We start from the raw sequence: 26,481 nt of genomic DNA, 5'->3' as shown, positions 1-26,481 counted from the left end.
AATATTGACATGAGTACGATACTCCACCATTAACATATTAATAATTTAACATGAAGTCTTAACATCATGTTTTAACAGAATTTCATGCCTGTTGTAGACGGGGTGTAACGGAGCAATAATACTAATCAATGGGGACTATACCTGATAATTTTTTATTTTGACAACCATTTTGACGGTTATCATTATAAAAATTTATCATGTATAGACAGGGGGTTATAGCTCTGATCAGTGATGACAATTTATTTATTTTAAATATTTTCTGGTCTAATTTGGCGATTTTTAAACCAATAGAAGAAAAGATTTGTTTAGCTTTCAGCGACAATTCAAAAGATTTCTTCGGTGTTGCTTTAGAAATCGACTTTTGAACAAATTGCTAAATGTTAAAATCGACATTTTGGTCATACAAATTCGCACAACCTCTTAAGTTATCCAAAAATGTTCGACTAACGGGACAAAAATAGTAATGTCGAAAAAGGGTATTTTGCCAGATTGTTAAAAATGATTAAATATTTAATTTAATGATTTAAAACTTTGATACATATTATTTTTATTGCAAACATATAAAGAAGGCGTTTTACTATTACTAAAAAATCAAAGAAAAATTAACTCTTTTGTTTTTACTATAGTACCCTACAAAAAAGACAAACACCGTAGTAGTTGACGATTCTTTTCGGCATTTTGGGGATTTTTGATTATTATGCTAGGAACGGATTTAAAGGCCATACGTCGTCGTATGGCCTATGGTCGTAAGAACGTATGGTCGTAAATATGTTGCAAATGTGCTTCGTTTATCCAAAATTTCGTTTTACGCTGTTTGGTATACTTTTTTTTTGGCGCCACATCACATTATTATTATATTTTATATTTGTAATTTTTTTTTTTCTTAAAATTAAACGCTTATATAAAAAATCTATCTGGCAACTATCCAACTAAGTCTGAAATAGTAATTACTCGTTACTCGCTAGTTTTCACTTCATTCATTCTTTCCGATTGGACGTGTTTGGTTTTAGTTTTTTGTTGTGCTCCTCAAAAATTTTTTTAAAAACGATTATTTATTAAAATATAAAATAAAACGGTAATTTTGATAATATTTCGTATTAATTCATTAACTAAACATGTGTGGTTAAAATATTTATTAAAAAGTTTAATATGGTTATAGTATTGTGTTAAACAATTTTAATTAAGGTGTGGTTTGAGACAAGCTTATTAGTTATTCTTTGGCTTACTCTAATAGGCGTTGAATAAAGTAATAAAGTGACGATTATTTTATTTGTTTACGTTGCGCTGTCACGATGCGTCAGGTGTCAAAACAATTACATGTATTTTAGAATTTATATTATACCAAAGAAAAATAAAATAGAATAATGTAATTATTCAATGGAAAGTCGAAATTTTGTGAACACTATTGTTATTAATTAAATTAATTATAAACTGACCACACCTACATACATTCATAAATTCTACAGACATACTCGTTGGTATAAAAGTGTTAATTTTAATTATTTTTGTTCGTTTATAAATATTAACGATTTTCAAAAGATTGCCTTTAATTTGTTTATACCTATTACTTTTATGAATGTGTTATATTTATTTGTTTAGAAATCATTGCAATTTTTATTGCCTTGTTTAGGTAATTAACAAAAATTTGTTTATTTGTTTCATTCGATAAAAGAGATGTACATAGTTAAATTCCATTATTGAATTATGAACTTATTAAAAAACCTCCCTCACCTACTGTAATTATCCACCACCATTGGTTATGGATTAGGTAAACAAATTGTGTACTTGAAAGTATTGATTTTGTTTTTTTTTATTATCATATAAAAATAATTGTTTCATCTCTTTATGTTAATTGCTAATTTGAACAGAACATTATTTTTAATGTATTAAATTACAATAGTGTAAGAAAAGGGGTTGAAAATAATAATATTTATACCTATTTGTAATTACATTGGCAAAACTGCTACATTAATATTAAATATTTCATAGGTACAATAAGCGATTCACAAAAAGGTTTAAAAGGTTGTTACTCTAGATATGCACAATATTAAAAATTGTTTCAAAATTCTTTCCATAAAAGTGGTAAAAAGCATTTTCGCTACCGGGCGATCCTAGTATTAGTAAATACATACCGTTATAAAAATATTTTTTTTTTATTTCAATAATAAAATCTAAAATAAAAAAAAATTAAATTTTTTTAATATGTTAGTATTTAATTTAATTCACAACGAAATTTCCGTTATAATTAAAATACCTTTACCGAAATAACTGCAATTACCGATAGTGCTAAAATAGCGCCGTTTAGAAACGGGTAGCCAACAAATACAGCCCAATTGTGAATAAAAATTCCCCTGGAGTTTTTTCTTTTTTCTTATTTTTAATATTGCTTTTGAATAGGAAACACTATTGTTATTAAAAATTTATATGTCAAATAATAGAAAAATGTAGATCGACTTAATGCAGATTGAATGTTAAGTTCTAAAAGGAATTATTAAGATTAATAACATTGAAACTGCTAAGAATATTCATATTTAAAGAAAATAATGACAATAATACTGGTTTAAATTTGTTTATATACATTCTGATTTGAATAACTTCTTTAATCAAAAAAAATCTTAAGAAAATTGTTTTTTTAATATGTATTTTATTAATATGTAAGTACATTAGGGCTATAACCAAATTTCGTCCTTAGAACCACGCGATGGCAAACGTTGTGTTATTTACGATAACATTTTTTTCGGGTCATTTTGGAATGAAAACTTCACCCACAAAAAAAGAATTTTTAAAGTCAACATTTTCTAAAAAATTTATTACTTTTTTATAGTAAAACAGGGGATCTTTTAACTTTCAATGATCTATTCGACTATGGAAGATACATTTTGATATATGCAAAAAATGCCCTAATGCACAAAGAACAAAAAATAAGAACTTAATTTTATTAAACTCGGAAGATAGGTTTAATTTTTACAAAAATTTTCTGATCCTTTAGTACTTCAGTATTTTGTTGGATATCCCTTATTTTTTTATTACTGCTTTATAATGCATTGATGAACCAATTAAAGATTCAATGGACTCCGTTAAAATATTTTCTCATTCCCAGTCGGTAATAACCCTAGTGGTGTGTTTGGGATACATAATATCGTTTGAAATGGATCAGTATCGATATTTTTATATACATATATGCATTTATTATTTGAATTACTTTTATTTAAATATTTCAAAGTTTTTAATTACTGCCAATAACATGGATTCAAAGCCATTTTAATTTCAATTATTTTTCTTTATTTTAAGGCAATTACTGGATTTGAAACATAAACGAATTTAACTACAAAAAATGTGCCTTTAAAGAACGATTAAAAAGTTTTTAAAACAAAATGTTTCAACTAAAATCGTCCTTAAAAATGAACTGCCATCAACTATTGGCATTTATATTAATATTAACTGTAGTAAAAGCACAATTATCCAATGATCCGCAATCATATCAGCCTCGTTATAATCCACAATATACAAATACACAAACAAATCAACAAGTCGGTTCTACTCAATATGATAATCCGCTGTTAACATCTATACAGGATCAGCAGCAGTTGACAGGAAATACGAATACGCTTAACAGCGGCAGTGTTTTGGGACAACAAAATTACAATAACTATTATGATTCACAATCGAATGCAAATCGTCAGCTATCAGGTGGCGTTGGTAATACATTGACTGGCCAGAGTCCTGCTTACGATCCATTTAATCGCAATTTAAATACAAATACTTTTTCTTCGGTTGGTAATAGTTATGTGGATACATATAGTGATGAGCTGAATTACTGTCCAGAGCATTGGATATCGTATAGACAAACGTGTTATCGTTTCATACGTTCACCAAAACGTAATTGGATTGATGCGAAGAAAATTTGTAAAGCTTACAATGCTGAATTGTTGAATGTCGATAATGTTGAGAAACATGCATTTATTTTAAAACAATTAATATTACAAAATCAACGTCAAAATCGTTTCTGGACATCAGCCCATCAGACGGGTGTCAATAGTTGGAGCAACGACGACGGCACGCCATTCTTAGTGATAGAGGATTCGTTCTCGTTTGATGAAGAACAGGCCATTGAAAATGAAGATTTACATGACAATCGTTTCTTGGTACAACATAGTTTCAATGATTATAATAATCGTATTAATCCCAATCAATACTACAACACCATTAGTGGTTCCGCGAACAGAAATCAAAATGCTCAACGTGGTTTTACTGGTACGTATGAAGAGGTTATAAACAAATACCATTAATTTATGCTCGTTAAAGTGATTTTCGGATTAGAGCTATGACTAATTAGGTCGCGTGATTTCATTCCACTTATTTGACAAAAATTGTATAACCAAGGCATAACTACTTATTATTTGACTGAAACACTACTTACCTTTGTGCTAAATGTAAAAGTTCATTACCAACCTGTATAAAAATAAGTACTTATACTAGTAAATAAAATAATGTGCTGGGTAACCACCACTCATCACAAAATAATGCATGAAATAACTAGTTGTCATTACAAAAATTCACAAAATTTTTGCTGGTATTTGATAAACATATGTATTTCAAAGTGAAAACGTTATACTTTGATAAAAACATTAAAAATTGCTATTATTATTAAAATTTATAGATTTTTGTGTAAATATGTGAACTTTTTATTTTATATAATTTGAAAGTAAATTTTTATTTTGGCTTAAGTTTATTATTCTGTAATAATACAGAGAATATCACTGAAAATTAATTTTAGACAATTGGCAAATAGGAATGCATTTTCTACCCTGCCAAGGACGTCATCAACAATCTTTATTTTTTTCTATCTATTTTCAGTGATATTCTTTGTAATTAAGAGCCTAATTTCTACATATTTTAAAACATTCAGTGAAGTTCAACGTTCTTTAAGAAAAACTGTTAAAAGATTTAGTTTTTCGTGAAAATTTAAAGTAAAAATATCTCGAAAACTGACAGTACAATTATAAAATTTTGGACAGACATATAGAAACGAGAGGACCTTTTTAAAAATTTAAATTTGTACTGTTATTAACAATTTGTACGTATGAATATTTTTAGGTCCCGGTCAATATAATGATAATGGTTACGTGCGTGATCGTCTGGTCTATGCTTTTTCAAAGAAAAATGATCGTTGGATGTTTATGCCAGCATATGACATTGAATTGAATTTATTCATATGCGAATCAAATCAACTATATAATCCCGAAAATATCAATATTAAACTAGACGGTAAACGTCCCTTCCACTATGGCTTTGATATACGTGACTATGAGAAAATACCCCGTGGTCCTTACTTTGTAAAGCAGCCCAATGATACCACATTTGATACAAGTAAAAATCGTCTTATAAATGATGTATCTCTTAGCTGTTTAGCTGGTGGTTATCCAACACCCACATATCGTTGGTATCGTGAAATTTATGAAAATGACACTTTGGAATACAAACCTATCGATCCATTGAAAGAAGATCGTTACACGGTATCAGGTGGTAATCTAATTATTTACGATCCCAAACAAGCATCGGATCAGGGTGCATACCACTGTGTTGCTGAGAACAAATTTGGTCGTATACGTTCGGAAAGTGCTCATTTGAATTTTGGTTTTATAATGGAGTTCAATTTGAAACGTTCAGCCGAAACAGGTGAAATGAACTGGGGTAAATCTATATTCTGTGATCCTCCGCAACATTATCCCGATGTTAAATACTATTGGTCTAGAGATTATTTTCCCAATTTCGTTGAAGAAGATCAGCGAGTGTTTGTGTCGCATGATGGAGCATTGTACTTTTCCTCCATTGAAACTGTTGATAGAGCAAACTACTCATGTACTGTGCAAACATTGGTTTCTGATACTGGACGAAATGGTCCCTTCTTTCCCTTACGCGTTAAGCCAAACAGTAATTACCAAGCTTTAATATTTTCCAACTCTTTTCCAAAGGTTTGTATTCTTTAATTTTTTGCATATGAAATGAATTTTAATGTAGACTTAATTTCTAAAGGTTTTCCCTGAAGCTCCCATAGCAGGAGACGAAATTCGTTTAGAATGTATGGCTTTTGGTTACCCAATACCTTCATATAATTGGACTAGACAAGGCCATCCTTTGCAACGCAATGCTTACACCATTAACTATAATCGTGTTTTAATCATACAAAATGCTACCACCAGCGACAATGGCGAATATACTTGCACCATATCGAATCCACATAAAACTTTGGAAAAGTCGATATACATTAACATTCAAATGAAACCACAATTTACAATACCCTTAAAGGATCAAATAAAAGACTTCAACAGTGATGTAACATTCATATGTGAATCCTTTGCCATACCAGATGTTAATTACACTTGGTACAAGAATGCCGAACGATTTGATCCTGAAAACATCGACAAGGATCGTTTTATAATACAGGATAATGTTTTTACCATAAAATATCTAGATGCTGATCGTGATGATGGCATGTATCAGTGTGGTGCCTCGAATCAATTGAAAACAGCATTCTCCTCGGCTCAATTGAGGGTGTTGTCAATGAAACCTTCATTTAAAAAACATCCACTAGAATCGGAAATTTATGCAGTTCACAATGGCAACACAACAATAGTATGTGATCCCGAGGCAGCACCACGTCCTAAGTTCCAATGGAAAAAAGATGGCCAAGTTATTGGCGCTGGAGGTCATAGACGCATATTGCCAAGTGGCACATTAATTATTTCACCCACTTCACGTGACGATGAGGGGGTTTATACATGTGTCGCATCGAACACTGCTGGTTCAGATGAATCACGTTCTCGTCTTATTGTTTTGCGTAAGTTTTTTTTTTTTTGGTTTGCTAAAAATCTACGATTTTAAACGTTTTTTTTTATCTTTGAAGAGGAATTACGTTTTATCCAAACACCACCTGTGCGAATAACAACTCAAGTTCAGGATTTGATTTATTTACAATGCGAGGCTAGTTATGATGAACTCTTGGATGTTGCATATGTGTGGAAACACAATGGCGAAGTTCTGCGTAATAATCATGATGGCACAGAACGAATTGTAAGTAGACAAAAGAAATGGAAGTATATAATATTGGGTCGATATTAAAAATTTCAATAATAAAATTTGAAACTTTACTCTTCTGAATTCGATAATATTTGGTATACATGTACAAAATTGTATGTTCTCCATAACAAAGGATACCTCAAAAAAGATATCTTCCCTTTTCCAAAATTTTCCTTAAATATAATCCATTGCATGATTAAAAACATATAAAATTCAGAAAATTCAGAAAATTCTATATACGTACTAAGTAATTGAAATATATTTGAAAAAATGTATTTACGTTTTTGTCCAATTTTTATAAACTTAGTGTTACATTAATCCTTGCAAGTTTTTATATCCGTCTCCAAAAATATGTTGAAAACGAGTATAATTCAAGTCTAGATTACATTGTCAAGCAATTGAGTTATAGTTGAATTATACTTTTTATAGCATTCTATAATAAAAATAGAATAAAAATTAAAACATAATTATCAGGTATATGATGAAAATCGAATGATTTTAAAATGATCGATATGCAAAGGTGTGATGCATTTCGATCGATTTCAAGAAAAGTTTTTAACCGTCTTATTATTTCCTAGCAAAATCAAGCGCAATAACAAATAGTAAATAATTTAATAGAATTGAAGCAAGAAATTTGATACATCAAAATTAAAGTTTGAATAACTTAAAAAACGAAATTAGTTAATACATCACACATTTTTTCGTTTTCGAAATCGATATCTGTCACATACCTATTTGCATTAAAATTAAATATATTTGAAGTTTTTTAATAATTCTTCGAAATAAATGAATGGTTTGAATTTTGTATGTGTTGCTAACCATACAATGGATTATAAACCAGGAAAATTCTAAATGGAATATATCTTTTTTTTGAGATATCCTTTGTTCAACGATAATTTTTGGTTCAATATCCTCTGTTCAACAGAAAAGGAGTTTAAGGAAATTATATTGAAATATATTACTGTGATACCAATATTGTAAATATTGGATAAGCGGTTAAAATGTTATATACAATGGAAATTGAGTGAATTTAGATAATTATTATATACAAATTGAACTTCGAAAATCATCAAATTTTGTATGTCCATAAAGAACATGTGTACCCAAATTTAACAAATTGGAATCGGTAAGGTGCGATGCCTTGTTTATTTCCTCTTTATCATAAGAATTTGTTGTCATGCAAATTGAACTCACATTTTACTCATCTTTATACTTACAGACTATCGACTATAATCGCTTGACTGTTCACAATGTAACCATGTTAGATGGCGGTGATTACGAATGTGTTGTTAAATCGTCAGTCAATGAAATTTCAGCCAAAACAAATGTGATTATTGAGGGATCACCTGGTGCACCGGGTGGCGTACAGGTCATTGATGTTGGAAAGACTAAAGCAATTATTGAATGGGTTGATGGCGCTGCAAATGGACGACCTATACGTTATTATAATATATTGGGTCGTACCAATTGGAATCGTACGTGGCTGAATGTATCCACACACGTGCAGGCACGTGAAGTTGATCGCTACACTAGTCGGCAGCAAGCAGAAGTAACCAACTTAACGCCTTGGTCATCGTATGAATTTAGTGTGGCGGCCGTAAATGACTTGGGCATAGGTATACCCTCAGCTCCCTCGCCCATCTACAGTACACATGAGGATAGACCCTATATAGCACCACGTAATGTTGGAGGTGGTGGTGGTAAGATAGGAGATCTAACCATTACATGGGATCCTCTATTGCCTGAAGAACAACATAGTCATGGTATACATTATAAGATATTCTATAAACTAAAAGGTAAATTTGAATGGGCGTCGGATATTATAAAGAGGCCAGATCATATAGGCATGGCTGTAGTAAATGTGCCCATAAATAACTATTATACGGAATATGAAGTCAAAGTACAGGCCATAAATAATATCGGAAAGGGCCCAGAAAGTGAGCCAGTTGTCATTTACTCAGCTGAAGATATGCCACAAGTGGCTCCACAAAAACCCATAGCTTTAGCGTTTAATTCAACAGCATTCAACGTCACTTGGCAGCCCATCGATTTGACTAGGGAAAACATTAGAGGAAAACTTATTGGTCATAGAGTGAGTTATTTAGCAATTTACTTTTCTTTATACAACTTAAACAATGAAATATTTTTGTGTAGATCAAATATTGGAAGACTACGCATCAGGAAGAAGATGCTGTTTACTATTTATCACGTACCGTACGCAACTGGGCTTTAATTGTAGGCCTACAGCCCGATACATATTATTTTGTTAAAGTAATGGCTTATAATGCTGCCGGAGAAGGTCCAGAAAGTGAACGATTCGAAGGTATATCCTTATTCAGAATGGGAAATATTAAAATTTTTATTTAATCTTCAATTTAATTTTGAACATTTTCAGAACGTACTTATCGAAAGGCTCCACAAAAACCACCATCTTCTGTACATGTGTTTGGTGTTAATCCATCAACTGTTCGAACAGTGTGGCGTTATGTTTCACCAGCACAGGACGAAGAACCTATAGAGGGCTACAAGGTGCGTGTCTGGGAGTCGGATCAAAATATGATAACTGCCAATGATACTATAATACCAGTGGGACAAAAACTTGAAGCTTATATAACGAACCTAACGCCGGGTAAAATGTACAACATGCGCATTCTAGCCTTCAGCAACGGTGGTGATGGACGCATGTCTAGTCCAACGGTTCATTTTCAAATGGGTAAAATATTTATTTAAATTGCAATAGCTACAATATTAATGTATGTTTTTTATGTGCTTTAGGTAAAACGACACGAAATCATGCCGATCGACGTTACAATTTTAATGTCAATACTTTATTAATCGTCACCATTTTAACATTCATATCTGCCTCATTATTTAACAATTAGTTTCTCATTTATTCGTTTTATAACAAATAACGCACAGTTAAATTAGCAAAACAAAAAATGATAACAAAAACACAAATGTGAACTTAAATAACTGCAAACATTCCGTCCATAAAATGCAGTCTCATTATATTTTAAAAAATAAACTTCGAATATCCAAAAAAAATATCCCACAAAGTAGATTTTAAGCAAAAAACATAAGTAATAATTCCAATTTTTTTTAATAATTAAAGCTATAAAATTATCTATGTTATATAAACTAGTTATTTACAACTAAATATAACGCTCTTAAAGTGCCCTTATTATATGATTAAGTTTTACAAGCAAAAGAAAATAAGATATTTTATATACAAAAACAAATTATACATACATATATATATAAGTACATACATATTCGTTTATTCGAATATATAGTATTCCCTATTTTATGTTTCTCTTATATAGTTATATATATTTTAAACTCAAATAACTTTATTTTTGCCCTTATTAATGTTCATAACTAATTCGTCCATTTTTTATTTAAATTTTTCGTACAAATAAAAATATTAAAATATGAAAACCTTTGTTTTATTTCGAAATTAAGTATTTTTCAAACAAAAAAACATGTCTCTTGAATTTATTTTTCCAATTTGCTGGAGAATGCTTTTGATATAAAATGTAATACAACTATAGTTCAATTGCTTGAGATTAGACTCAAAGCTTGAATTACACTTGAATTCTAGTAAAAATGCTTGTTGGGTGATCAGCATGTTCAAATTAGTAAGAAAACATATTTGGGGTATTCACACGGTCTACTATTTAGTCATATTGTCATACAGCCCAATTATGAATAAAAATTCCCCGGGAGTTTTTCCCCTTTTCTCATTTTTCCTATTCAAATTCAATGGGGAAAAACTCCCGCGGAATTTTTAATTCATAATTGGGCTGATAATGTCCTAATATATTTTGATAGTTTAAACAAATTTTTGTTGTGTTTGAAACAAAAAAGTTCTAAACTAATAACCAAGGCGTATTAATAAGGTGAGTGCGTCCCGGCAACAAATACAACAATGCAAAAACAACAGGCAATTTGTTTTTGTAAAAATGTACGGTAAATGTCAAAATCAAGGCGAATTAAAATATTACTATGTTATTTACAATAAGAAATGTAAACATAAACAAAGTTTGACATATAGTGTACATAAAACCACAGCGAATTAAGAAACTAGTGCATATCGCATACGTAGGGTAGAATTTGCTGAATATTTGGTTATCTAAAACTAATTTTCATGAATATCTAAAAAAAGTTTGTTAACTTTTTGTATTGAGCTCAGAAAAAAGTTTTTGTTTTTTAACAAAAACTTTACTCTGGTGCTCTGTAAATCGAATCCACATGATTTACTCGTTTTACTTTCGATTAACCTCTTTCGGTATTTTTTTAAATTACTCGGTTTACAGAACAGGCACAGATATCATCTGTGGAACAGGGTTTATTTTGAACATTTCGTTTCTAGTGAATGCCCTAAATCATTTCTAAATATTTTTTCAGAAATTTGTTTTAATTTTTATTAAAAAAATATACACACATTTTAATTCATCTCTTTTAAATTTACCAGTTATGAGCTGCTGTGGACTAAAACCATTACCAGATGATTATAATTTCAAAGCTGATTATCGTTTGAAACCAATAACGGATAAATTTTGGTCTCATCGTAATAATCAGACTGTAACAATGGAAAATTCGAAAATTTTATATTATGAGACTGAAATTGAAAAAGTTCGTAAATATGATGCACGTTGTCATTCAAAAGTGCCCCAGTATACAAATCAAACATATGGCTGGTTACCTGGTTATAAAATACTTTTTCTACAGCATTATGATTTGAATATTTATCAAAGTTCTACTTGTCAAAAAGTTGCAAAAGATTTGCTGCAACAACATTTAAAGGATCAAAAAACATTGATAGATCATTGTGCTTGTAAAAAGTTGTTAAATGCAAGAGATCATTGGAAAATAGTTTAAATGATTTGATGTAACTATAGTTGAAATAAAAAAAATGTATGAGTTTAAAAACTGTGTATATGCACTTTACCACACTATTGAAATGAAGTATGTATGTATATATAATTGATTCTTAATTTTATTATGAATTTTAATTAACTTTTGAAGAAATCAAATTTTAAGTGCGATTTATTGCTGAAATTTTTTTTTTAAATACTGACAATATGTTTAAATGTTATTTATGTCCATATAAACTAACTTTGTTTAAATATATAGGTATAAGCGACTAGGACCATATGTTAAGCCCCTTAATAGGCTGATCCTTAAAACCGCGTATAACAATTTCAGCTTCCCACCAAGCCGGTATAGAATTTGCCAAAGATTTTGCGTTTTTATTTTCTTGTCGATCACTGTTGCTCTCCAAATTTAAATTTATTAGATCTTCGAACACCTGGAGTTCTTTACAACATTTAAGTTGTTTATAATCGATAGTTGTACTCTGTTTATGCACTAAATAAATATGGATGTCTTTGCAGCTGGCCGGCAATGGTGAAAAATCTTTTGGAAATATTTCTGATTTTTTCATAGAATCCTTACAAGATATTGAGCCCAAATTTTCCTTCTCCAGTACTTCTAGTTCCAAATAAATGTTGGTAGGATTCAAATTATGTGAAAAAATGGCATAAAGATCTTCACTCGTCAATAGCGATCTAAAAATATAGTCATTTAAAATAAACTTGTTTTTTTATGATATTACATGTATGAAAACCTTACAATAATGTCTGATTTAATTTGGCCGGTGGTATTCTATGATGATCATGAAAATGGTTTATTGCCATATTTTCAGTTGGTACGTGAACAGTATAAGCCTCCTTGGCGGTAAATATAGTAGAACCAAATAAAAATCTCAACGATTTTACACATTTATTTTCAAAGGTATTCTTAATAGTCTGTGTAGGAATTTAAAAGATATTTAATTGATTGGTAAATATTATGCTATTATAGTGTGTGTCATACTTCTCGCATTGAACTTATAGCTTCTTTAGTAGTAGTGGCTTGCTGTTTTTTTCTTTGCACTTGAAAACTATGTACTCCATAGCCTTCGTTGTCAAGAATTGACTGTTTTCCTTCTTGCTCCAACCATTTGTTGACATAATATCGATAGGTTTTATAAACAAAAGGTATTTGATTCCTTTGATACAGAAGTGATTCCAATATCGCATTGACAACTTCGGCCGTTGTCCCTGCCGTTAGAACATCAACTTCTATATATAAATCTAGTTGTTTTTTAAACGACATATGTCTGTTTTATAATATTTAAATATATGTATTCTAAAATTAATCAAAATTGCAGTGTGTTAACACAATGTAAATAAATGTTGAAAGCGCTAAATATTTTAAATGCAAATCTTTCAAAACATTAGAGATGCCATGTTTTTTTTAGGATTTTACCCAAATTCCTTTATAAAAATTTCCAAATTATATTTGTATGTATTCTAATGATAATCACATAATTTTAAAGGTAATATATTAAAATTTTTGTAAAACAAAATATAATAATGTAATTTATTTAATTTGAATTATTATAGGTCTGCTGTTGAGAAAGCAACAAACAACAATTATATATTGAGATAGATATTATTCCCTTAAAAATGTCCACGAAAGTATGGAATTTGTAAAAAATTGGTTATAATTAATAATTTTTCAACAGAGTTGCATTAATATGCTGTAAGAAGCTTCAGTTTTGCATGACAGTGATGAGATTTATTAAAATTGCAAAATACGAACTCAAAATTATACCACGAAGGAAGCTTTATCAGATGCGTTTATAAAGGAATAGCAAGGACGATTGAGTCTTTAATTGGTTCAATGCATCGTCGAAGTGATGCAGTAATAAAAAACATTACATGTGTTCTAATTTTTAAAATAGAGTATTAAAATATCGATACTGGTTAACAGGTTTCTTCAATTTGAAAAACCGACGGGTTTCGAATATTTTATATTTTCCAAAAATTCAACAGATCTTTTTTGTTTATCGGATAACCGGGTTTTATAATTAATAGAGCCAATTTACGACATAAAGTACTTTCGTTATCGAGCAATTTAATATTTTATATATTAATAATATATTCGATATAAGGATCGTTGACGAACATTTTATATTATCTGGTTTGTTACCCTTTAAATTGTTTATTATATGTAAAAATACCTCAAGAAAGCATACACACTACTTGCAATCTAATTTTTTCTAGTAAATAGCAAATCTGATACTGCATTATAAGCAGTTTTTTTTAGAAAATGATATTTTTCGAATAAACCGAATAAAAAATTTGGAACTTTAGAATAATTAATTAGTTTCATGTTTTTACTTCAATCATGCATGAAATGAATACAATAATCTCATTTATAGTACGAAATATAACAACTCTGTTTCTAGGGTTTTTAATTTTTTATCTTTGTTGTCTTTTATTCGCATTTTCTTCTTCGCATGCATTTCGAAAAAAGGTTACATTGCCATTGTTAATTCAAAAAAAGAAACGAAATAATAGTGATACAATAATATTCCCAGCGGTTTTTTACACTTGCACGATACATTATTGTTCTCTGAATAATATAAAAAATTAAAAAGAAAAGTTTAAAGGTTCCTAAATTAAAAAGAAAAGACAATGTCGGAAAAACCAACAGTTTTATTATTGGGAGGTAAGTGTGTAATGATGTAGAATAATGACAAATACTACGAATGAGTAATAAGTAGGCAAAAACAGAAACGACCACTTGTTATCTACATACATAAATACCTACATACATATGTACATAAATATCTAAGGACGGTTTTTAATGTAAAGCTACTTGTATGCATGTGCCCTCCAGTGGTCAGTTAATAGTTGGAAATGCTACATGTATGTATGGGATTTGTAATTTTTAATACGGAATTTATTCGTACCTAAATGTCTATAATTGAATTATGACTGTCATTCGTATTTTGTAATTAACTTGGTTATTTTTAGGTTGCGGTTTTATTGGACGCAATTTATTAACTTATTTGGTCGAGAATGATTTGTCACAGGAAATACGTGTCGTTGATAAAACGCCTCCACAAATGGCCTGGCTGAATGCAAAACAATCTAAGGCCTTTGACAACGAAAAAGTTGAATTTTGCAGTGCAAATCTGATAAATCAATGTAAGTAGGCTTCAGTTTTTAATACTTCATACATGGTTTTTTTTCTTTCTTTCTGAGCAAACCATAATGTGGGCTGTTTTATAAATAATCACACATACAGTAAAAAATTCTTATCATATATTTTTGTTTTGTATTTTTTCTTTAGATTCCTGTAAAAATGCTTTTGTACCACACCCAACAACTGGTCGTTCGTGGGATTTGGTATTCAATTGTGCTGCCGAGACTCGTCCTAATCAAACAGATGCCGTTTACAAAGAGGGCATTCTAAAATTGAGCTTAAACTGTGCCAACGAAGCTATGTCCATTAAGGCTCAACGTTACATTGAATTTAGCTCCGGTTGTGTAAATAGCTCCGAAAAGTATCCATTAAAAGAAGACTGCAAACATGATGCCTGGACTGCAGTCGCAAAATATAAACTTAAGGTTGAAAAAGAATTACAGACAATGGAGAACTTTGATTACACTGCAGTGCGTTTGCCGGTAGTATACGGTTTTGGTGATAAACGTTATTTGAGTAAGTTTTAGTAATGTTAGTTGTACCTACTGCAAACATTTTTTTCTGCCGAAATTAAAAAATATGGTGATGTATTTCAGTCATATTTCAGCCATTTATAGATATACCTAGCTGGTTTTTAGAGTACGAGTTTTTTGTTAATTAATGAAAACAAACAATCTGAAGATAAATTTTACGAATTTATGTAGGTATACGAAATCAGTCAAATCGTATTCTTAAATAATACAAGTAAGAGAGTTATATTCGGCTGTGCCAAATCTTACATATCCTTCACCATTATATACTTACAGAGATGGATTGAAAAAAAAATGTTGCTGAAAAAAAATGTTTGACCAATATTTTTTAGTAAAAAAAAATTTTTGGAAAAAAAAATCGAGTTAAAAAATATTTTCCACATTTTTACCAATTAACGGTCGAAAAGTATTTGAAAAGGTTATCCTTAGATATTCATATCATATACATATGTATGTATATAAATGACTTAGTAATCCTTTATCATTTTACCTTTATTTGTTTTTGTTGTTTTTTAATGGTTTGGCAGACAATTTAATTGTTCTTGATTTTAATAACTTTGACTTTTTCTTTTATTTACATATATACTATTTGTAGAAATTTTTAACAAATTATAGAAAAAATATGATGAATATGATTTATGATTTTTTTTAAAAATATTTAGATTTTTTCAATTATACAATTCTTGTAACGTCAAACAAAAGAAAATATGAAAAAACTCAAAATCAAAGTTTGACGTTATAGGGGTAAATATTGATAACTCTAGTGATTCTACCTTCTACAATTATTGTATCATGGATTTTTTGAAAAATTTATGAATTTTTCAAAAATGTTAGCAAATTGCTGAGTTTGTTTTTAAAAAAATTCCATTTTTTTTTTTTTGTAAAATACTCAAATGTTTACTTTTTATAAAATTGGTGATTGTTTTTAAATTTGTCGATTTTTGCAAAACAAAAATTGTCTTTTTTTTGTGAAATTGAAAATTTAAGCGTTTATTAGCATCGAATGAATTTTTGCTATTTATTTTTCAAGGTCGCAAATAAAAGTTACAACCTGACCTTTACGAAAAAAAATATATTATAAATCACTCATTTAGATTGTTTGTGTTCGTTTTTTTTCTGTTTCTCTTTTTCCTCTCTGTGATATAACACAAAAAAATTATTTTAAATATGTATGTAGATTACTAAAAAAATGTTTTTCTGTTGTCTTTCTAGTGCCCCGTATAATTATTGCTGCCATTTACAAACATTTAAATGAAACTATGAAACTTCTTTGGAACGATTCTATGAGATTATCAACTGTGCATGTTGATGATGTTTGCGCTGCCGTTTGGGAATTGGCTACAAGTCCAAAGGCCAATCGAGAAATATATAATATTGTTGATGATGCTGAATCCACTCAGGGGACTATAAGCGATATATTAGCTGAAATATTCTCAATAAATATTGACTACTTTGGCATAGTAATGTCAAATCTTACCAAGGTATACATTTTTTATATTGGTTATTATGTAAGATAATCTAACTAACTATTTACTTATGTATGTCAATACATTGTTATTTTACTTTCAGCTAAGTCTCTCCGATACTGTAAACGAAATTAATGATAAACATTTATCACCATGGGCGGAAATATGCCAACAAGATGGTTTAACAAACACACCACTCACTCCCTATTTGGACGAAGAGCAATTGTATCATAAACACTTGAATTTGGACAATACAAAACTAAAAGAATTTGGGTATCAATTGAAACATCCCAAAGTCACTACAGATCTTGTTAAGGCTATGGTAGATGATTATATTGAGCAAAAACTATTTCCTAAATCATTATTTTTTTAAAAAGAGAGTAGAATTCGCCCAGGATACTCTGATATATTAGTTAGGAACTTAATATTACATGAGTGCTGTGCTAAAATCGATAGACTGCACCTCGATTTTGTGGGTCACAATTATTTTTATTATATTAGATACTTAGATATTTTTTGAAAGACGTTTGAATATTATATATAGATATGTATACATTTATGGAAAACCTTAACTATTAAAGGTACAACTATACGAACTATTACGTAAATATAATGACCGAAAGAAATTCTAGTTTGTATAGATTTTTATGGTACGATTCGTCGGAGTAAATTTCTTTATATAACTTGATAAAGTTAACGATACGTTGTATTAGTTGTGGCCTAACTCAACTCAATATTTTTGAATAATTGTATGTATTAAACAAAACTATACTACTATATATTTGTATTTGCCTTTTCCCCACTAATTCCCTACCAATCTCCCTCCCTTAAAGTGTACTTATAGTATTATTGTAGTCATGTTAATGATCTTCATTTATAAATGTATTCTATTTCTTAATGAAAGCAACGCAATCTGTCAATTGATATTAAAAATATTATTTTGGTATTATTAACGCTTTATTAAAAGGAATGATTGATATTAAAAACTATTATAATTTAAAGAATATTAAACCTTATATTATTTATCTTTAATTGCACATAAATAAAACACTAGAACAGAATCAAAATATATTTTTCTGTGGATATTATTTATACATTAATGGTTCTATAAGTAAAAAGAAAGAAAAATTGTCATATTTGTGTGCCAAAATAAATGAAATTAAAATCTTTAATTACGGTGTATTTTTTATTTGCAACAGGGACTATATAAAGCAGAGATACATATTATGGTATCAAAGGTTCGAACGAAGTAATTTTTAATTTAATTTTCAAAATCAGATTAAATTTAATCTCTTAATCATTTCCTTAAAGAATTCATTACGAATTAATACATAGGCTTTAATTCCGAAGTACTTCACAGAAAAAAAAATCATTATGATTGTTTTTCATGTTTCAGTATTACACTATGCTAGTTGAAAAAACTGTCAAGCGGGGCACCCGGTGGGTTAAACTAATTCGCCTACGCTGAATTCACTGGTGCTAACCGTTTTTTTTAGGTTAGTTCGTATTTTCGAGATATACCGTTATTTCCTCCTGCAGATTCCAGCAAATATTCCCTAAAAGCGAATCAAGTTTTTTGTGTTCGAGTCTGGCTGTTCTTGGTGAAACCTCTCGCCATGTTCATCAGACTCGGCTGGTGATTGTTCATTAAATTTTGAACAATGACAATGCAAAAAATGTATTTTCAATGACATTCTGACGTTTAAGTTTTTAAATGCGGTTAGCATATTTACAATTAAAATTCTCCAATTTTCAGACCGATGATTTCCTAAAACATTTTCTATTACTAATTTCACACAATTCCAGGCCAATAGCTCGATTTCATTCAATGCAACTTCAAATTGTTGGTCCTTCATTAGACGACGGATGTCCGGTCCATTAAGAATTCCTGTAAAATAGAAACATTATGATATTAAATATAAATCTAATTTAATAAAGTAGTTGGAGTTCATACCTTCTTTTACTTTCATACCGCTTAATCGTGGAAAAATTCGACGCAATTCGGTAAAAGCAATCCCATCTGGGTTCAATGCTTTTATAGAATTTTTTACAATACCCAGTTTGATGAGGAGTGGAGGAAGCAAACTCTTTTCCATCGGCACAAGTGGTAATTCAATGATATTATTTCTATGCAATCTGCTTTCCTCACGTAAAGCCCAATCCCGTGTATTGTACTGGTCGCCATTAAAACGCGTATTCCATAAGCACATATTTTTATTATAGCCCAATTGCATGCCTCTTAAAAGAGCCACCACTTTTAAATCTGCACATATTTTCGACTTGTGGTCTTCATATTTAATTAACTCTTAGTATTTGTGCTTAGAGCTATCGGAATAGGGTTTTTTAAATTAGTGACATGTAACAAAACTGCTTTTAAGCTACTTTTGGACGAATCAATGAATAAGCGCCAATCTCCAGGATTATATTCATTTTGCATTGTTAAAACCAAGACGCGGATGTCAGTACAATACGCGAGAGAATTATTCTCAATAGATCTAAAAAAGTCGTATATCGACGATGGCGATTGATTGCCCCTAATATTTTTACATTAGCTAAATATTAGCATGTTTTAACTCTTTTGTCAAGATAATGCGTAATTCAACTCTGGGTGGAGAAAGAACTCGTGCGTCATTGTTCTTGTCGCTAAGGGCAATCAGGCCGTCCTTTTTTCGCTGCCTTCGAGGAATTGCGTTTCACTCGCATTGGTTGATGTGTGGCGTCGTCTAACTGTACCGCGTTACGGTACGTCGAGGTGTATATTAACCACATGCAATCGACTTTGGTTTTATAACCTAAAATAATTTGATATATGGTGGAGAACCAAACAAAACTCGTATTGGAAATTGGTGGAGACCATAAAACTTAGGAGCTAAGTTCGAGATTTCCGGCTTCCTATACGAAGTATAGGACGATTGGCGTTTCCTGGACGAGGCTCTTCCTAGGCGTATGCCGTAATTGGTGATGGCGTTATGTATTTTATACAGGCCAAATAATTCTTAGCTGCTATCGCAGCGACTTGGCATAATTGTATATTTCCCACACACATAACAAAAGTAATTAAACTTGTTACATGCCTCCATCTTAGATATTTTAATATATAAGGCCTTTATGACCATATTTTGTTAAAAAAACATGTTTATATGATTCTACGTGTGCAAGGTATAAAAACAGAATACGTTACGTAAGTTTTTTACAAGACCGATTTGTCCGCACAATAAAATACATATATATATAATTAACAATCACCAGCCGAATCTGATGAACATGGCGAGGGGTTTCACCAAGTAACAGCCAGACTCGAACACTGGTATAGTGGCAAAAAATAAATCAAATGAATAATCTCAAAAGTTGTGGACAGATTTTAATCATTTAGGTCTTGTTTTGTTTGGAACTTTGCTTTCTATGTGCATGGTTTTTTCTGTTTATTCAATAAACTAAACCTTTTTTGAGTTACGTGAATATATGTTGTGCAACCTCCTCCATTTTCGAAATAACGGTATATCTCGAAAATACGAGCTAACCTAAAAAAAAAAACGGTTAGCACCACTGAATTCAGCGTAGTCTAACCCGCTGGGTGCCCCTCTTGCCAGAAAAAAAAGTGTCAATTTTATGCACAGTGTTATTAGTCGAACATGATTTTTTCCCAAACTTTTTTCATTCAAATAAAAACATGTTCAAAATTTTTTGCTTTATTATATAAAATTGTTATTTTATTATAAATTGCATTACGTAATGATTTAGTTCAAATATTTTTGTATAATAGCCCAATATTGGTAAATCTTTCCAGATGAATCGAAAACCTAAAACGTAAAAATATTAAACATCCTTTAACATTAAAGCATTTAATTTTCTTCAAAAAATACAGCTTAAATCATAAAAAAAATTAAAAAAGTACGATCGTATCATAAACAATAGTATTTACGCACTAAATTGTTCCTTTCCTTATCATATCGTTTTCCATGAAATTATGATATCGATTTCGTTATAAAACGATAGTAAGTAAATAAATCTCCACAGATTTTATTTTAAATGCTATTTAATACCAAAATTTATATTTTTTGCTGTATTAAAAAAAGCAGATAATTCTTAACATAAAAGCATTTAAGTTAAAATGTTGATGAAATTGTCCAATTGGTAATTGCAAAAATAAAGCTATATACATATTATGTAGTATTTGATTAATTTTTTTGAATTTCAGTTTGTTTTGATGTACAAATTCTCCCAAAAGCTCGAGTTCCCAAGTTTTGATAAAGTACTACTATTTATGCAACTCTGTAAAAACAATTTTATTATTCTGTTTGTTTTCTTCACAAGAGTTTTCTTTAATGATGAAATTAAAAAACAACACAACAGATAATTATTCGGTGAACAACACAAAGTGCATTCATTATTAAATCAGTAAAATGAGCTCCTGGAGTCCTGAGTTTGAAATATCGGTTTCAGATTCTGAAGATGAGGGCGATCAATTGACTAAAAAGTTCAATGGTCGCGAGTCTATAGTATTCGTAGTCGATGCTAAGTTGTACAATACGCCGGAATTACTGGAGGAAGCCTTGGTAATTTTACGCACAGCATTTTTATCGGGTCTCTTGGTAAATGATAAGGATTTAATAGGATTGATATTTGCAAATACGAAGCATTCACCAGAACCTTATGAACCCAATTGTTTAGAAGACATAATTCTTCCAGAAAAATGCGCAGTATTTTTACCGCCACGCCAACTAAATACTTCTATAGTTCAAATGTTTTTGAGATTTGTAGAAACGGCGCCAACACAATTTGATGAAATATATGGGGTAGCGCCTAACGATGAAAGTTGTAATTTTTCGCACGTTCTTAGGCTCTGCATGGATTTAGTGCAGCATTGCAATTATTTAGTTGATAATACTACAATCGTATTCTTAACATCCAATGAGCTACCACATCCTCGTGATTCTGAATGCTATAGACAAGTTTTACAAAAAGCTGTCGATTTGAAGGGACGAGATGTAGAATTTCAATTGATTCCTATGATAGATATTTTCAATTATGATCTATTTTATAAAGAATTTATTTGCTTAATACAGGATATTGATATTGACTGCTTTCAACCATCCGATCCCAAAAGATTACGCGAGATGTTATCCAATCGAAAATTTAAGCAACATTATGTTCGCAGATCTTTGGGGCATTTTAAATTTTCGTTGGGCCCCAACTTGGAATTATCCGCCCAATACTTCAACTACTATCAAAAGGGTAAAAAACCAATGAAAGTATTATTGCAACGCACAGATAGTGCTTTGGTACGGAGGCATAGAGTAACCCAAGTACGTAAGCAAGATCCAGAAACTCAAATTTGCAAAGAAGTTAAAGACGTGAATATAAAAAACGCTTGGTATGATATCAATTTGGGGGCTAATCATATGCGTTTATCGTATGAACAGGTAAATAGAGTACGTAATATTCACTCGCCTGGAATGGTCTTATTGGGCTTTAAGCCGAAATCATATTTGGCAAGCACAATATATTCCAAAACTGCAAACTTTATGTATCCTGATGATATCCATATTGAGGGTTCTAAACGTTTATTTCGTGCCCTATGGGAAAAATGTATAGAAAAAGAAAAAATAGCTGTATGCCTGTTCCTGAGTAAAAGGAAATCAATGCCTCGATATGTGGCTTTAATACCAATTGACAAAGAAATCGAATCACAAACACATGAAAATTGTATTCTAAACGATGGATTTAAAATTGTCTATTTGTCGTGCTCTTCGTATATACGCAATTTTAATTTATGTGATTGGAATACATCCGAAAACGACGCAGATGATAAAGGATTAATGGTCTGTGAGAAGCTGATGAAGAAATTCAGATTAGATTATAAGCCTGATATTTTGTGTGATCCGGACTCGGATCAATTACAGTCAAAACTGCTCAGCTTGGCTTTCAATGTTAATTACGAAACATTGGGTAGTCAATATTTTCCTAATCCTGAAAATCAGACCCAACGTATTAGTACTATATTGCCAATCTTTGATGAAGTGTTTGGAGAAGAAACTAATGAGATACCAAAACGTTCTGCAGATAAATCAGGTTTAACAAACGTTTCTAAAAAACCTAAAATAACACCAGATTTAAATAATAAAGATCATGTTACCCAAATGATTGAGAACAAAGCACTTAATTCTTGCACAAAAGATCAATTGTTGGAAATTTTAAATAATCATTTCAACAAAAAAGTTCCCAAAAATACAAAAAAACAAGAACTTATGGATATTATTTATAGTCTATAAGTCTTTTTATTAATTTAAATACTATATTAACTAGGTATCTTTTATAAAAAAGCCATCAGCTTAAAAAATAATTTATAAAATATTAAAGGCCTTTCGCGTAGGGCATTCTATTCCGTACGATCTTGGAACTGGAGGATGTCGCAAAAAAATAATAACCCTAATGAACATGTTTTATACCAACTTTAATGATTTAAATGTATGGGTTTTAATAAAATACAACCTAGCGAACTTTTATATTAATACAATAACATTTGTAATGGGTATAGTTTTTGTGTTTATGCAAAAGTTCATAATTTTGCAAGATCAAAATTCACCTTATTGTTTAAGTGATAATATATATATATTCATACACTTAAAAAAATACATGCCTTTTATATTTGAAAATATTCATACGTTGTACGAAATCACGAAATGTTTAACTATAATAAAAAATTCGTTTATTTTACGAAATATTTTTTTAATTGTAAGAATTCTTTCATAAATTTATTATTTAGTATACATAACTAATTATTTGTTATATTTAATCAGATACCTTAAGGAACTTATTCTTAAAAAATCTTCAATTATGGAGTGTAAAAATAAAAAGAAAATGGTTTTGTTTAGTGACATTTCAAAAAGTTGAAGTAGAAAACAATAATGGTTTAAATAAATAAAGAATAAATAAAAACAATTATTTTAAAGTTATCTTTCTTTTAAGTGCCGCTACAATAATTCATTATCGATTAAGTTGGTATTAGTCAGAGGTTCGTATTAATTAAATTTAAGCTATCAGCCCAATTATGAATAAAAATTCCCCCGGAGTTTTTTTCCCTTTTCTCATTTTCCCTATTCAAATTCAATGGGAAAAAACTCCCGGGGAACAAACTCCCGCGGAATTTTTTATTCATAATTCGGCTGTATATTAAATATCTTAATTCAAAATTATTAAATATCAGCAGTTCATTTCAACAAAACAAAAAAAATTCGTTATTGATTACGATTAGGGATCAGATTTACATACATTTATTATTGAAAAATATGCTTAAAAAAATCGGAATATGACCGAATTTTTTTCATCTCGTAATAAATAACCGTGAAGAGCTGTAACTTTCTATATGAAGATACAAAATCTTTCGGTACCGAAACCTCTTATAAAGCTACGTTTCCGCATACACCGTAATCGGCACCGAAAACGAAATTGCATACATTTGGACCGAAAAAAAGTTCGTTTCAGAAATCGGCAACGAAAAGGTACCGATCAGTAACAAAAACCTGTCATTTGGGGCCGAATCGAAAACAACTTCAAGTAGGTTGTTTTCGGTGCTGTAGGAACGAAATTATTTTAATTATTTTTTTATTTCAAATTTAAAGAAAATCAAAATGAATAAAATAAATAAATTTTCTTTATTGGAAAAGGAAAAAATAAAAAATTTTGTCAAAAATAATGAAATTCTATTTAATGTGCGACATCCAAAATTAAAAAATAATTTCGTTTCTGTTTTATGCCGCAACGCACCCAACTGAAACGAAAACAATTCGTTATCGACGCCGATTACGAAGTATGCGGAAACCCAGCTTAAGTCGAAATTACTATAAAGACAAAATTTGAATAAATTTTACAATAGTGTAATTTGCTGGGTATAGTTATTACCAGGGCAACAAAAAATATCCAATATTTTATCTATTTGTTAGTGAATATTTTGCATATTTAACACATAACAGCATATTTTCTCTCTTTTCAATATTATTGCTTGCATTGTAATTTTTCTATTCTATATTTTACTATTTTGTTAAGGTCAAAATGATAATTGGCCTATGTTACTTAAAGAAAAAATTACAGTAACCATAATCGACTTATCTACCGTAGCTACAACTTTGCTAAATATTCAGGCCTGTCACAGAATTCCATTCCGACAGAAAGTGGAATTAATTCCGTATTTCGCTTCTTCAAAAAAGTAAAACGAAAATTTCTTTAGGAATAAAACCACATTCAGTTTTCAAAGTGGAATTGGTATTTCATTGTAATTATTTGTTTTTCTAAAATGTTTATTCAATTTTGTGCACAAAAACTACAGAATTTTTAAATATTTTTGGAATTAATAATTCACACGGAATCTGAAGAACCCGAAGAAAACTAAATCGATCGGAATAAAAACTACGGAATTGAAACCATTCTGAACAAAATGTGTGACAGGCCTGAGTTAGTGAAAAATTAAGAGTCCCTGTAATTTATTCTAAAAAAGTGAAAAAAAAGTTCTTATATTATTTTCCAAAAAAGTACATGGAAAAGCAATTTTTTAGCAAAAAATGTAAACAAAATTTTTTTGTGGACTCTTAGCTATATTGTTGCCATATATAGTTAAGCGGTATCATCAAGTCTGGATTAGCTGTTGGCCAAAAACTGATGACACCATTTTTTGAGGGCCCACTGATTTGAATCTTTGGAGGCCCATAAAACAAAATTGGTCACCAAAATCGCAAAACTGACTATATGTTTTACTACCCTTTGGCAGTAGAGTAGAACATATACCGTCATGACCGTGTGTTTTTGCACTGTACCATTGTGTAATTAATAAATACACAAGAAAGACAATAGAAATACTAATAAATCAAAATTTTTAAATTTTCACTCGATACACAGTGATCATATCTACCCACTGTAAAAATCTTAAATCATTTGCTCTACTCTTTCGCCAAAAAATACAGTTGTATCCGTCTTCAACTTTCATTGTAATGTATTAAAAAAACAGTTTTTTGAACCAGTGCGATATATCAATATTTGTTCTTTAACATTGACATTGTGTTTCTATTCTTTATTTCAATATATGTATCTGAAGAGCAAGAGATCGTGAACATCAACACCATTTTGTAAAAATAATAATATCATAATAATGTGAAATTTTATTTCCAAAATATATGTAATGTTCATTGTATTTTTTTTTTGTCCGAATTATTATTATTTTGCAAAAATAAAAAAATCTTGCTTGAAAAATATTTTTAACTTTGGAAAGAAATTGTGGTTGTCTTATCGTGTAAGGCGTTGGCGGTTTTACGCCATCGACAATTTCGTTCTAGATTAAAGATAAAATTTACTTTATGTTACGAGTAATCCAA

General features: G+C 30.0%; 4 protein-coding genes and 1 long non-coding RNA gene across 6 annotated transcripts; 3 read left to right on the top strand and 2 right to left on the bottom strand.

The window, feature by feature from the left end:
- The first annotated feature begins 970 nt into the window (after positions 1-970).
- Positions 971-10,518, top strand: Cont (Contactin). Its single transcript, XM_065515138.1, has 9 exons — positions 971-1,075; positions 3,292-4,254; positions 5,098-5,975; positions 6,037-6,841; positions 6,908-7,074; positions 8,300-9,172; positions 9,235-9,403; positions 9,476-9,793; positions 9,856-10,518. The coding sequence occupies exons 2-9, from the start codon at positions 3,375-3,377 to the stop codon at positions 9,960-9,962; spliced, it is 4,197 nt and encodes a 1,398-aa protein (XP_065371210.1). The 5' UTR covers positions 971-1,075; positions 3,292-3,374; the 3' UTR covers positions 9,963-10,518.
- A 1,593-nt stretch (positions 10,519-12,111) lies between these two features.
- On the bottom strand, positions 12,112-13,239 carry LOC135963938 (uncharacterized). The gene is made up of 3 exons (XM_065515989.1): positions 12,958-13,239; positions 12,715-12,890; positions 12,112-12,650 (listed from the first exon to the last, which is right to left on the bottom strand). The coding sequence occupies exons 1-3, from the start codon at positions 13,237-13,239 to the stop codon at positions 12,227-12,229; spliced, it is 882 nt and encodes a 293-aa protein (XP_065372061.1). The 3' UTR covers positions 12,112-12,226.
- Positions 13,240-14,481: 1,242 nt separating this feature from the next.
- Positions 14,482-18,288, top strand: LOC135963328 (uncharacterized). The gene is made up of 5 exons (XM_065515137.1): positions 14,482-14,640; positions 14,949-15,122; positions 15,268-15,636; positions 16,863-17,131; positions 17,220-18,288. The coding sequence occupies exons 1-5, from the start codon at positions 14,607-14,609 to the stop codon at positions 17,487-17,489; spliced, it is 1,116 nt and encodes a 371-aa protein (XP_065371209.1). The 5' UTR covers positions 14,482-14,606; the 3' UTR covers positions 17,490-18,288.
- LOC135963329 (uncharacterized) lies at positions 18,052-19,312 on the bottom strand. 2 transcript variants are annotated; one of them, XR_010576842.1, is made up of 3 exons: positions 19,071-19,312; positions 18,850-19,004; positions 18,052-18,749 (listed from the first exon to the last, which is right to left on the bottom strand). It is a non-coding gene; the product is annotated as an uncharacterized LOC135963329 (long non-coding RNA). The 2 variants fall into 2 exon arrangements; XR_010576841.1 differs by having other exon boundaries at positions 18,052-19,004.
- Positions 19,313-21,440: 2,128 nt separating this feature from the next.
- On the top strand, positions 21,441-24,058 carry Irbp (Inverted repeat-binding protein). The gene has a single exon (XM_065515136.1). The coding sequence runs from the start codon at positions 21,520-21,522 to the stop codon at positions 23,386-23,388; it is 1,869 nt and encodes a 622-aa protein (XP_065371208.1). The 5' UTR covers positions 21,441-21,519; the 3' UTR covers positions 23,389-24,058.
- The last annotated feature ends 2,423 nt before the right edge of the window (positions 24,059-26,481 follow it).

This window comes from Calliphora vicina, chromosome 1 (assembly GCF_958450345.1).
Source record: "Calliphora vicina chromosome 1, idCalVici1.1, whole genome shotgun sequence".
Taxonomy (NCBI): Eukaryota; Metazoa; Arthropoda; class Insecta; order Diptera; family Calliphoridae; genus Calliphora; species Calliphora vicina.
Note: the sequence above shows the minus strand (reverse complement) of the source record. Positions and strands in the feature narration are given on the sequence as shown.